The sequence below is a fragment of the Zootoca vivipara genome, chromosome 13, assembly GCF_965207765.1.
Source record: "Zootoca vivipara chromosome 13, rZooViv2.hap1.1, whole genome shotgun sequence".
NCBI lineage: Eukaryota > Metazoa > Chordata > Lepidosauria > Squamata > Lacertidae > Zootoca > Zootoca vivipara.
In genome coordinates, this window is record NC_142596.1 from 25,983,296 (window position 1) to 25,993,931 (window position 10,636).

The 10,636-nt window shown below is 44.4% G+C and overlaps 1 protein-coding gene across 3 annotated transcripts in view; it reads left to right on the forward strand.

Annotated features, from left to right (window-relative positions):
* PIAS1 (protein inhibitor of activated STAT 1) overlaps positions 1 to 10,636 on the forward strand; it is a 73,732-nt gene that overhangs the window by 57,657 nt on the left and 5,439 nt on the right. For all 3 annotated transcript variants that reach the window (XM_035130659.3, XM_088657349.1, XM_035130660.3), the window contains exons 7-13: positions 4,350 to 4,455; positions 5,278 to 5,351; positions 6,261 to 6,421; positions 6,637 to 6,767; positions 7,272 to 7,446; positions 8,772 to 8,914; positions 9,948 to 9,985. In XM_035130659.3, coding sequence (XP_034986550.1) covers positions 4,350 to 4,455; positions 5,278 to 5,351; positions 6,261 to 6,421; positions 6,637 to 6,767; positions 7,272 to 7,446; positions 8,772 to 8,914; positions 9,948 to 9,985 — 828 coding nt within the window. The remainder of the gene's footprint in view (positions 1 to 4,349; positions 4,456 to 5,277; positions 5,352 to 6,260; positions 6,422 to 6,636; positions 6,768 to 7,271; positions 7,447 to 8,771; positions 8,915 to 9,947; positions 9,986 to 10,636) is intronic.

The window sequence follows — 10,636 nt, forward strand, 5'->3', positions numbered from 1 at the left end:
CCAAGCCTTAAGAACACCGACATGAGGGCTTTTGCTACAGTCTTTGAGTCAATGTCCTTCAGAGGTATTGCTTCTGGATAGCGCGTAGCATAATCCACTAGGCATAAAATAAACTTATTCCCCCTTTTTGTAACTCTGGAGATAGGCCCGAGGATGTCCACTCCTACTCTGGAAAAGGGCTCAGTAATTACGGGAATAGACTGTAACAAGCCTCGCGTTTTGTCCGCTCTTTTGCCTGCTTTTTGGCAGATCACACAGGACTTGCAATACTCTTTGATGTCCTTGCCCATCCCAGGCCAGTAAAATCTTGCTTGGATTCTATCACTAGTCTTTCTAATGCCTAGATGCGCTGCTGAGGGTGCGTCGTGTGCCATTTGTAGCACTTGCAACCGGTAAGCTCTTGGCAACACTAACTGTTTCTTCCTTTCCCAAACAGCAGCAGTTTTCCTCCTCCTAGAAATTCTATACAGTCTTCCCTCAATGGTGGTAAATAAGCAGGGGTTCTCCACAGTTACTTCGGCATTAGGACTTTGTGCTTTACCCCACAGCTCTTTTATAGTTTCATCCTCTTTTTGATCACTCAAGAATTGGGCACCGTGCTCCTGGACCACTGGCACGCTAATCAGCCCTTCATCCTCACCAGGTTCTATGGGTGTCTCTATAACTGCAGGAGGATTACTCTCAGTGACTTGAGACTGTGACCTAGTTATCACTTGAATACGGTGCTTCTGACTAGCTAGGTCATTCCCTATTAAAAAGGGTACCTCCAATTCATTTAGGATTCCTACTCTCCACTTGCCACAAAATCCTTTGTAGGTAATATCAACTTCAGCTAATGGTACTTCAAAATGTGGGCCCCATATGCCTTTTAAACTATAGGACTGACCCTTGAGGTACTGCTCCTTTGGAACAAATTGTGATTTGACAAGTGAGACTTCTGCTCCTGTGTCCCTCAAACCTAAAAAAAACTGACCATTTAATTCAATTGGCTCCATGTAATCTTGGTTGCACTCCTGCTCAGCCCTCCAGACCTGTAAGACCTTAGAAGTAGTCTCAGCTGGACTGTCTGTTTTCTCTGAGCCTTCTGTCTGAGGCGAGCTATTTTCCTGTGACTGCATTACCAGTTTTACTTGTTTAGCTGCAGTAGGTGTAGTTTGCGACTTAACCAGCAGGGGGCACCTGGCACGTACATGGCCCTCACGATTACAGAAAAAACAAGTGATTTTCTTAGACCCTGTCTTGTCAGAAACTGATTCCCTGACAGGAAAATTTTCTTGCCTGTCTTTATTTTCTCTGTTTCTCCATGGATTACCCTTCTGTGAGTGTTTTGGGAATGCTATTTCATTGAAATCTCCTTGTAGTTCGTCTAAGACCTCAGCAACCCCTGCCACAGTTTTCAGTTTTTTATCCCTCAAGAACCAACGTAAATTGCTAGGGATTTGCTTAAAAAATTGTTCTAAACAAATTAATTGTTTTAACTCATCAAAGTTCTTCACTCCACTCCCTTGAATCCATCTGTCAAGTAATTTATCTAAGCGGCTAGCTAGTTGGGCATAAGTCTCTTTATGTTCCTTTTTTGCCTCACGAAAAGCCTTTCTGCTTTGTTCAGCCGTGAGTCCACATCGAACCCTGACCCTTTGCTTAAATACTTGGTAACTTGACAGCTCTTCTTCCCTCAGGTCAGCATAAATTTCACTTAGTATCCCACAAATTTGAGGTCTTAAATAAAGCATCCAGTTCTCCTCAGGTATTTGAAATTCCACACAAACGCGTTCGAAGGTAAATAGAAACGATTCGACATTATCGTCTTTTCCAAATTTGGGGAACCTTTTTAAATTAATTGCGATACTATCATTATTAACTGGGCTACTAGTTAATTCTGATCGCAGACGTATCTCTTCAAGCTTCATTCTGTCCTGTTCTAATTGAACCCTTAACCTCTCGGACTGCATTCTCTCCTCAGCTTCAATTCTAGCTTTTTCCCTCTCACTATCAATTCTAGCTTTTTCCCTCTCACTTTCAGATGCTATCTTTTCCCTCTCAGCTTCAATTCTGGCTTTTTCTCTCTCACTTTCAATTCTGGCTTTTTCCCTCTCACTTTCAGCTGCTATCTTTTCCCTCTCAGCTTCAATTCGGGCCATCTCAATTCGTAGTTTCATCAGTTCTACCTCAGAACCTGGGCTTCCCTCAGCCCCTTCCGTTCTTTCATCTCCTTTTGCCTCTCTGGGTTTTCTTACGTGAGTCATTTTCCTCACAGGAAAATCCTGACAGACTCAAACCAAACTAGGCGCGTGAGCTTTTAATTTCGATCACGACGCTGCCACCAAAAATGTGACGACCCGGGTCCCACTCTACCTTACTATCACTGCGACACAGGAATCCAGAGGGGAAAACACCCACCCTCTTCTCCTGCCGCCTCAAAAATAAACCCCTTTTCCTAATGGGTTTCTAAGTAAGGAGAGCCTTCCAGCCTACGTGGCCTGGTACCTTAAGAAACTCTAGGCTGTCCCCCAGGAATAACCTCTTGCCTCCTGTAAAGGGTCTCCCTCAGTTGGATTCCCCCACTGTAGAAGTTTGCCCTAGGCACTCTGGCAACTTCTTGGCACCTCAGGTTACCCTTCTAAGCCTCCTCCGTGTAACTTCAGGACACAAACCACCACCTCCCTGCCTGAGGTGAGTTTGGCCCTCTCTTGAGTCACCACGGCTGTGAGTCCTGGTACCTCGCTGGAAAAATACAAACGGACCTCTTGTTGGCAAAAACAGAGATGAAGTTTTATTGTGTTAAAAACATAAGTGATTCTTTAACTTGTCATTTATTAATTAGCTTTGTTCCAGTTGTACAAAATAAACTCAGTCAAACATTTAACTTTAAGTTTTCCTAGCCTCTTAACTGTCTTCATACAAGCCACCACATAACATCACACCACACCTTCCTCCCTCTCCCTCCTAACTGACCAAACCGACTCTCCCTCCTTTTTTAAAACCGGGCACAGTCCCGCCCCCATCAGAGTTCTATGCCAGTCAGGCTGGAGGTGGGTTAACTCTTTGCCAGCCGGGCAGGAATAAACATTTTAAAAGTGCTTCAATTTGTCACAACAGGCATCCCTAAACTTTGGCCCTCCAGATGTTTTGGTCTACAATTCCCATATTCCCCGACCACTGGTCCTGTTAGCTAAGGATCATGGGAGTTGTAGGCCAAAACATCTGGAGGGGCACAGTTTGGGGATGCCTGTTGTAGGAGTATTACATGTGTATGGTTAGTATTTTTAAGGCTTCTTTTACATTTGTGTTATGCTTGTAACTGTATTTACACCTTATGCCTTTATGTCTTCTCACACTTTGCAAAGACTTCAGTGTGCCATCGTTCTGTCTGCCTTCCAAACTGTGATCAGTTGGTAGATTTTGGAGTGGGGAAGGGGAATATGCTGAGTTTCCCTAATGGCCACAATTGTTGAATTAGTCATTGCAATATTATTATCATTGGGCGATAGTAAGTTTCATTTGGATGGACTTTTTTTTGGTGTTCTCTTGTTCCAAATTCACTGCCAGCTGTGAGTAGTTGATAAAGTAAAAGGCTTTGTGCAGGGCATACCTACTCTTAGTCTGATTCTTTGCGCAAGGTCTGTCTTTCGACCCTGAGCAAAAAAGTAAAAGAGCCTGCCATTTTTTTCCTGCTGGAACTGTGTAGACATAAATGAGAGTCATCACCTTGCCGACAAAGGTCCGTATAGTTAAAGCTATGGTTTTCCCAGTAGTGATGTATGGAAGTGAGAGCTGGACCATAAAGAAGGCTGATCGCCGAAGAATTGATGCTTTTGAATTATGATGCTGGAGGAGACTCTTGAGAGTCCCATGGACTGCAAGAAGATCAAACCTATCCATTGTGAAGGAAATCAGCCCTGAGTGCTCACTGGAAGGACAGATCGTGAAGCTGAGGCTCCAATACTTTGGCCACCTCATGAGAAGAGAAGACTCCCTGGAAAAGACCCTGATGTTGGGAAAGATTGAGGGCACTAGGAGAAGGGGTCGACAGAGGATGAGATGGTTGGACAGTGTTCTCGAAGCTACCAACATGAGTTTGACCAAACTGCGGGAGGCAGTGGAAGACAGGAGTGCCTGGCGTGCTATGGTCCATGGGGTCACGAAGAGTCGGACACGACTAAACGACTAAACAACAACAACAAATGAGAGTTGTGTTGCACACGTTGCCAATGAATTTTGCCTCTGGTTCCTGAAGGCTGGAAAAACTTGGGCGGGTGGGTGGGTTTTGGACACGTTAAAATAAGACACATGCTGATAAGACCAAGCTGGTTCTCATTTGTTCTTGTTTTTTTTTCTTTTCTATTCAGAATTATTCTATGGCAGTCTACCTTGTAAAGCAACTGTCTTCTACAGTCCTGTTGCAGAGGTTACGAGCGAAAGGCATCAGGAATCCTGATCATTCTAGAGCACTAAGTATGTCCACTTCATGCATATTCCTAATATAAATGTCCAGATAGATACAGTGATAGCTATTCCTCATGCAGTTCATGCTGCCTTTTGTGATGAGGGCTTGAAATGAAGGTTCTCTCCACGCTCTGGTAATTCTGCTGCATCTGGGGTCCACAGTTTCCAACTCTTAAGTTTCCTTTGCAAAGAAAAAACCTCAGAATATAAAGCCTCCTGAACTGGAGAAGGCTGGGCTGCATGCTGTTTTTGTGGGGTTGCTGAACCTTGGAGGTGAATGTTCGAGTGTGTGTGTGTGTGTGTGTGTGTGCTGGATTTAGGATTACCCTTTATGCAGCCAATGAAGTGGACTCAGGTCCACAAAAGCTTAAGTCATAATGAATTTGCTAGTCTCTTAGGTGCCGCAAGATGCTTTGTAGTTCTTGCTGGGTTGGTCCTCCTTCCTAACCTTTCTCTCCTTTTGCTCATTAGTTGGTCTCAGTTTAGGACTGGATCTGCCACACCCTCAGTCCCTTTAACTTTCTTCTTGCAGCAGGGGAGCTTGTATCTGCCTCCATGACTCTCTCTCGCTTTCCCACCTTCAGTATCCCATGGGTGAAAGGTCAGGGTCTGGGTCAGGGTCTGGTGCCTTGCTGTTCTTCCACCTGCCAGCTGATCTTGGGGCTTCTAAGGTGGCCGAACTTCCTAACTCCACCTACAGCAATTGATGGTTTCTCCAGTTAGGATTCCTCTGCTGCTGATCTTTCCAGCCTTGTTAACCAATGTGCCTGATGGATCTTTTAATAGTTCTTCTGTTCCTCTCCCCACCCCCATTTCTTCTTTCCTTGGCAGTCAAAGAGAAACTAACTGCAGATCCTGACAGTGAAATAGCAACAACCAGCTTAAGAGTTTCTCTTCTGTGCCCAGTAAGTCTTAACTTCCCTAAAGTGGCTTTATTTGCTGTAGCAATACCAGTTTGAATAGAAGTTGAAAACCCAAGGTTAATTGATGCAAAGGATCTTGGTGTTCAGAAGGGCAGAAGTCTGAAACTGGCAATATCCTCTTGTGACAAGGCCAGGTAATTGGAATGGAGCAGTCTCCCATAGCCTACAGCTCTTGTCAGCCCCAGCTGCCTGTAGAATGGGGCAGAATGTTTCAAGTCAAACTTTAGCAGGAAGGAACTCTTTCCACTGTGAATGTCAGAGACAGCCTTGTCCAAGTTGCTGTGCCCCTTGCTGGAAGTTGCAGTCCAGCAACATTGGGGGGGGCACCCAAAGGGTAGCCAACCCTGTCCTAAAACAACCTCATCTTCCTGCTACCTGATAGTGGGGCATCATTGCCAGTTCTTGACATTGTAAATGGGACAGATAATTTAGCCTAGATGTATCAGAGGCTGTCCTTCTTCATGCTGAATGTGACAGTGATAATTCTGTAATTTGCTTTGTATCTGGAGTGAGGTGAGAGGTGTTTTTCCCCAACAGAGCTCACAATCCCAAAGATGAAACATGTGAACTCTGAGGCTGTGAAAATGGCTCTGTAGTGTATGGTTTTTAAAATAGGACCAAATTGTGACTTGAGCTATTGGGCAATATTTACACCAGAGTTGTTGATCAAAGAGACTCCACTGGGAAGATCATATTGGGGAGGTGGACTGATGCTGCTCATGCAGACAGTGGAAGGAGAGTGTGCCTTCCACTCTTATGTGTAACCTGAATCTCTTGCTTGACTTACCTGGAGTTACATGATTTAAAAATGCATCTCTCTTAAGCAGAGTGCTTTGTTCTTTTTTGTAAATCAAGGCATAAAAAGAATGCTTTCACTTTTTATTTTAACAGCTTGGTAAAATGCGGCTGGCGATACCCTGCAGGTCCCTGACTTGTTCACATCTGCAGTGCTTTGATGCCACTTTGTATATTCAAATGAATGAGAAGAAACCCACCTGGGTTTGCCCTGTGTGTGACAACAAAGCTCCTTATGAACACCTAATAATTGATGGGTAAGTACTTTTTAGAAGCCAGTAAAAGCTGTGTATAGTGAAGCAAGTAATGTGCCTGGAAATATTTTTGCCCTTTTTGTAAAGGTTTGAAACCACTGAGGTTGTGCTTGTGTGTTTTCGCCACCTCTGATGGATTTCAGAAGCATGAATGTTTCTTATGTGCAAATTCCTCCATGCTTTCTGGGTGAGTTTCTAAGGAGGCTCTTTTTTAATAGGTTGTTTATGGAAATCTTGAAATACTGCACAGATTGTGATGAAATTCAGTTTAAGGAAGATGGATCCTGGGCTCCTATGAGATCAAAAAAAGAGGCACAAGAGGTGACGGCATCTTTTAATGGAGTGGAAGGTGAGTTACTGAAGTCGACTTGCTAAACTGTTGCTCCCGCTTTCTGACGTTTTCATTTTCTCCTCTTTGTTCTGGCTCATGATTTTGGTGCTTTGTAAGTGTGTCATTCCTAAGTGCAGACCTTGCAATGCTATCAAGTCATCTTGAGGTACACTAAAGACCAACTAAGTTTTTATTTTGGTATGAGCTTTCGTGATGAAGTGTGCATGCACACGAAAGCTCATACCAAAATAAAAACTTAGTTGGTCTTTAAGGTGCTACTGAAGGATTTTTTTTATTTTGTTTCGACTCAGACCAACACGGCTACCTACTTGAGGTACACTGTTCTGGAACAGGTTGATTATCTAGATCAGCCTTGGGTCAATTTGGAGACCTCCAGATGTTTTGGATTACAACTCTTTTCAGCCCCCAGCATTGTATGGCTGTTTAACTGTATTTTAACACACACACAGACACGTTGCAATTACCAGTTGGGACTTCAGCACTGGACTGGTCTCTTTCTAGGTTGCTTAAGTTCTTCTGTGGATCATCAAGTGTCCTCTCATCAGTCAAGCAAAAATAAGAAAGTTGAGGTGATTGACTTAACCATTGACAGCTCATCGGATGAAGAAGAAGAGGAGCCATCGGCCAAGAGGAGCTGCCCTTCCCTGTCTCCTGCATCACCCATTAACAATAAGAGGTGAGGAGACGCTTAGCTGCCTTGGGAAGTGGTGGGCTGGAGCTCAAAGCCCTCAATGTGATGCTGTGTAGGCAGAGCTCACCGTTTCATTTCATGGAACTTGTAAGCCATCAAAACCTTTCAACTTAAAAGCATTGGATTGTATTCAGCTGAAGTTATGTTCTGAGAAGACTCTCTGAAATTAATGGACCTAGGTCAGTCAGATCCATTCATTTCAATAGGCGTGTTCTGATTACGACTAACATGGAATGCAGTCAGTGGCATTTTAATAGCAAATGTGGCCCTTCTGTTGCTTCTTTTCCCCATAAGAAAGAAAGTTGTTATGGTTCTGGCAAAAAGACTGTATCAATGCATTTTTACAACAAATAATAATTGAGAATTTCCCTGAGGCAGTACAGTTTCTGGACCTATAACAAGTATTGGGGCAATTGTGGAAGCTAGATGACACCTCTGACATTGTAACCAAGGTGATTAGCTAATCAAAATACAGTAGGGTTTTGGTGTGAGTGTATTTAATATAACAGTATATTTTGTTTTGGGAAGCGTGGAAATACCCTACTTCAAAAAATTGCCTTTAATGATGAACTAACTGTACAGAATTTTTTATGGCTAAAGTTGCATGAGGGAGGAGGGTGGTTTCTGTTATGTGTGACTTTTTGTCTTGAGTTTCCATAAATAGGAAGTCTGAACTAGTTCACTCCCTGCCTCTACCCCTACCTTGCTGAAATTACAACGCCCATTTCTATTTGTCGGAGTACTTAAAGGAGGCTGGGAGTATAAAACCAAGTGAGATTTGAACCCCAAGCCTCCAGAGGTGCTCTCAGATATCTTCAAGTGTTTCATTTCTGAGCTGTGCACAAGAGCTTGCCATTGCTTGCTCACCAAGCAGAAGCACGTGGAAACAGAAGCACGTGAAAGAGCTCTTAGGTTCTCCCCTCCCTGGGATTCATGTTAGGCAGAGGCCTGTGCTGCAGAAATTGTTCATGAGAGATCAACAACACATCAACAAGGTAGGCCATTGGCCTGATCCAACAGGCCCTTCTTATGTTCTGAATTGGGATCAGGATGGCAAGCAAGAGGTGCAGAAGCAAAAGGCAAGGTGAAAAGGACCCTGCAAGAGAACCTCAGGATTATTTGTGGCAGTAGTATATGAAAAATCTAGCTGCGTCAAACATTTGTCAGAAAGCATGAAGTGAAAGGAGCTGTCTTTTAGGAAAGACCACAAATGCCCACCTCTGAACCCCAGGTTCTGTCTGTTTGGGATACTGCAGGAGGAGTCTGCAGGCCCCATCTTCTAAACTCAGGCTTCTGCTTCTGCTTCTTAGCATTTCAAGTATGCCACATCAGGTCTCTCCTGTTTCAAGAACCCCGAGCCTTCCAGCTGTTGACACAAGCTACATCAACACGTCACTTATGCAAGACTACAGGCACCCATTCCATATGACACCCATGCCTTATGACCTCCAAGGTAGGTTTCTGACGGGACAAACATAGGTAATAGTAATACCTGAAATTACTGTTTGGATATTTTAACTGTTTAAGAATGTTTCAGTTGTTTTCAGAAGGCTTTTGAGCATATTTTATATTGTTGATATGTTTGCTGCCCTGGGCTTCTTTGGGTGGTGTCACAGTGACCGGATAGGGCTACTTCAGAGTAACGACTCTACACCGCTCTGCATTTTCACGCCCGTTGCCCCTCACAGGTGGAATATAAATTGAATTAATTACTGTAATTAGTAGTAGAGAAGCAGCCACCACATTACTGAGCGTGAGGTATTTGCCTTGAGTGATGGAGCCTTTCACAACCTTGTTACCACTGTCCTTTTAAACTGATGGTGTTGGGGGTTGAGCCCACAATCTAAGGTGTGCAGAGCATGGCCCCACAAGGTTTGGCCCCTTTTCATAGCTTCACAATTTCATAATTTTGCGTAGGTTACTTTAAAAGGAGAAGGCTGGAGGCTAAGCAAGAGTGATGAGGACCTGTGCTATATTCTTAAGTGTACCGGGCGCTATGGCGCGATGATCCCTCCGGCACCCCTCGTGCTCCGCCAGGCAGGGCCAAGCGCAGCTGGCGGGCATGGCACAACAGGCAGGGACGCTGCCAGCTGTGCTCTGCCTCCGCCTGCTTGGCTGAAGCGAGGCAGCAGCAGTGGCAGCAAAGCTGCCTCCTTCGAGGGAAACGTGGACCTGGACCTGGGCTACCTTCCGCCCACACTCCTTCAAGTCACAGCGAGCACAGACAGCGCTGCCCCACAATGCTCTCCACATTTTCCGCTGCCGCCACCTCGCTTCAACCACCGCTGCCGGGAAAGGAGCAGAGTGGGCGGAGGCATAGGCGGCTCCGTGTGCCTCCTTGATGTGTCCCTGCTGGGCGGGCGCCCTGGCGCACCGTGCCAGTCAGCCCAATAAGGACAGCACTGGCTATATTCTGCTTAAAGCTGTTTGGTTTTGGGGTGTGTGTTTTGAGAAAATAAACCCGTTTCATTTTGCCTTTTTCATAGGACTGGACTTCTTCTCTTTCTTACCAGGAGACAATCAGGTAAGCTGCTAGTGGGAGGCAGGAATGATTCTAGAACAGTCACAAAAGGGAGTAGTTTTGATCCAATATAGGGAGAGTTTATTCTTAATACAGTATCCCAAATTGAAAATGTCAAGTGGCTGAAACCACCAGGCAGTATTATAAATTATTTTTGATGTGCTAGAATATCTTTGCCAGAATACATTATTCTAACATTGATTTCCATCACTGAGGGGAGCAAGACTGCACAGCTTGGATTGCACTGCAAAAGTATTGCTTAAAACTGAATATTTAACTTGTTTTTTTAAAAAGCATTCAGATTTTTTTCTTCCTTGAGGAAATGCTAAAGGGCTCTGTGTGCATTTTGCCAGTGAAGTCCAGTAAATAGGAAGTGGGGCTTCTCCCCGCAGTCAAGGTCTCACTCCCCCCCCCCCATTATACTGCCTCCTCAGATTTCAGTAATCCTCTCAGTGAAACCTTGAGCCTGACGTTTTTCCCAGAGCGTGACTGCAGAAAACCAGTATTCTTGGGGCACTCGGTTCTGTGTCCAGTTACTGTACCCAACAAATCCAACATGCCTGTGATCTGCATGCAGGAATTTTGATGAGCCTTTTATTTATTATTATTTCAAAAAAATTATGCGCAGCTTGTGTGTATAAATTGTATCAAAGC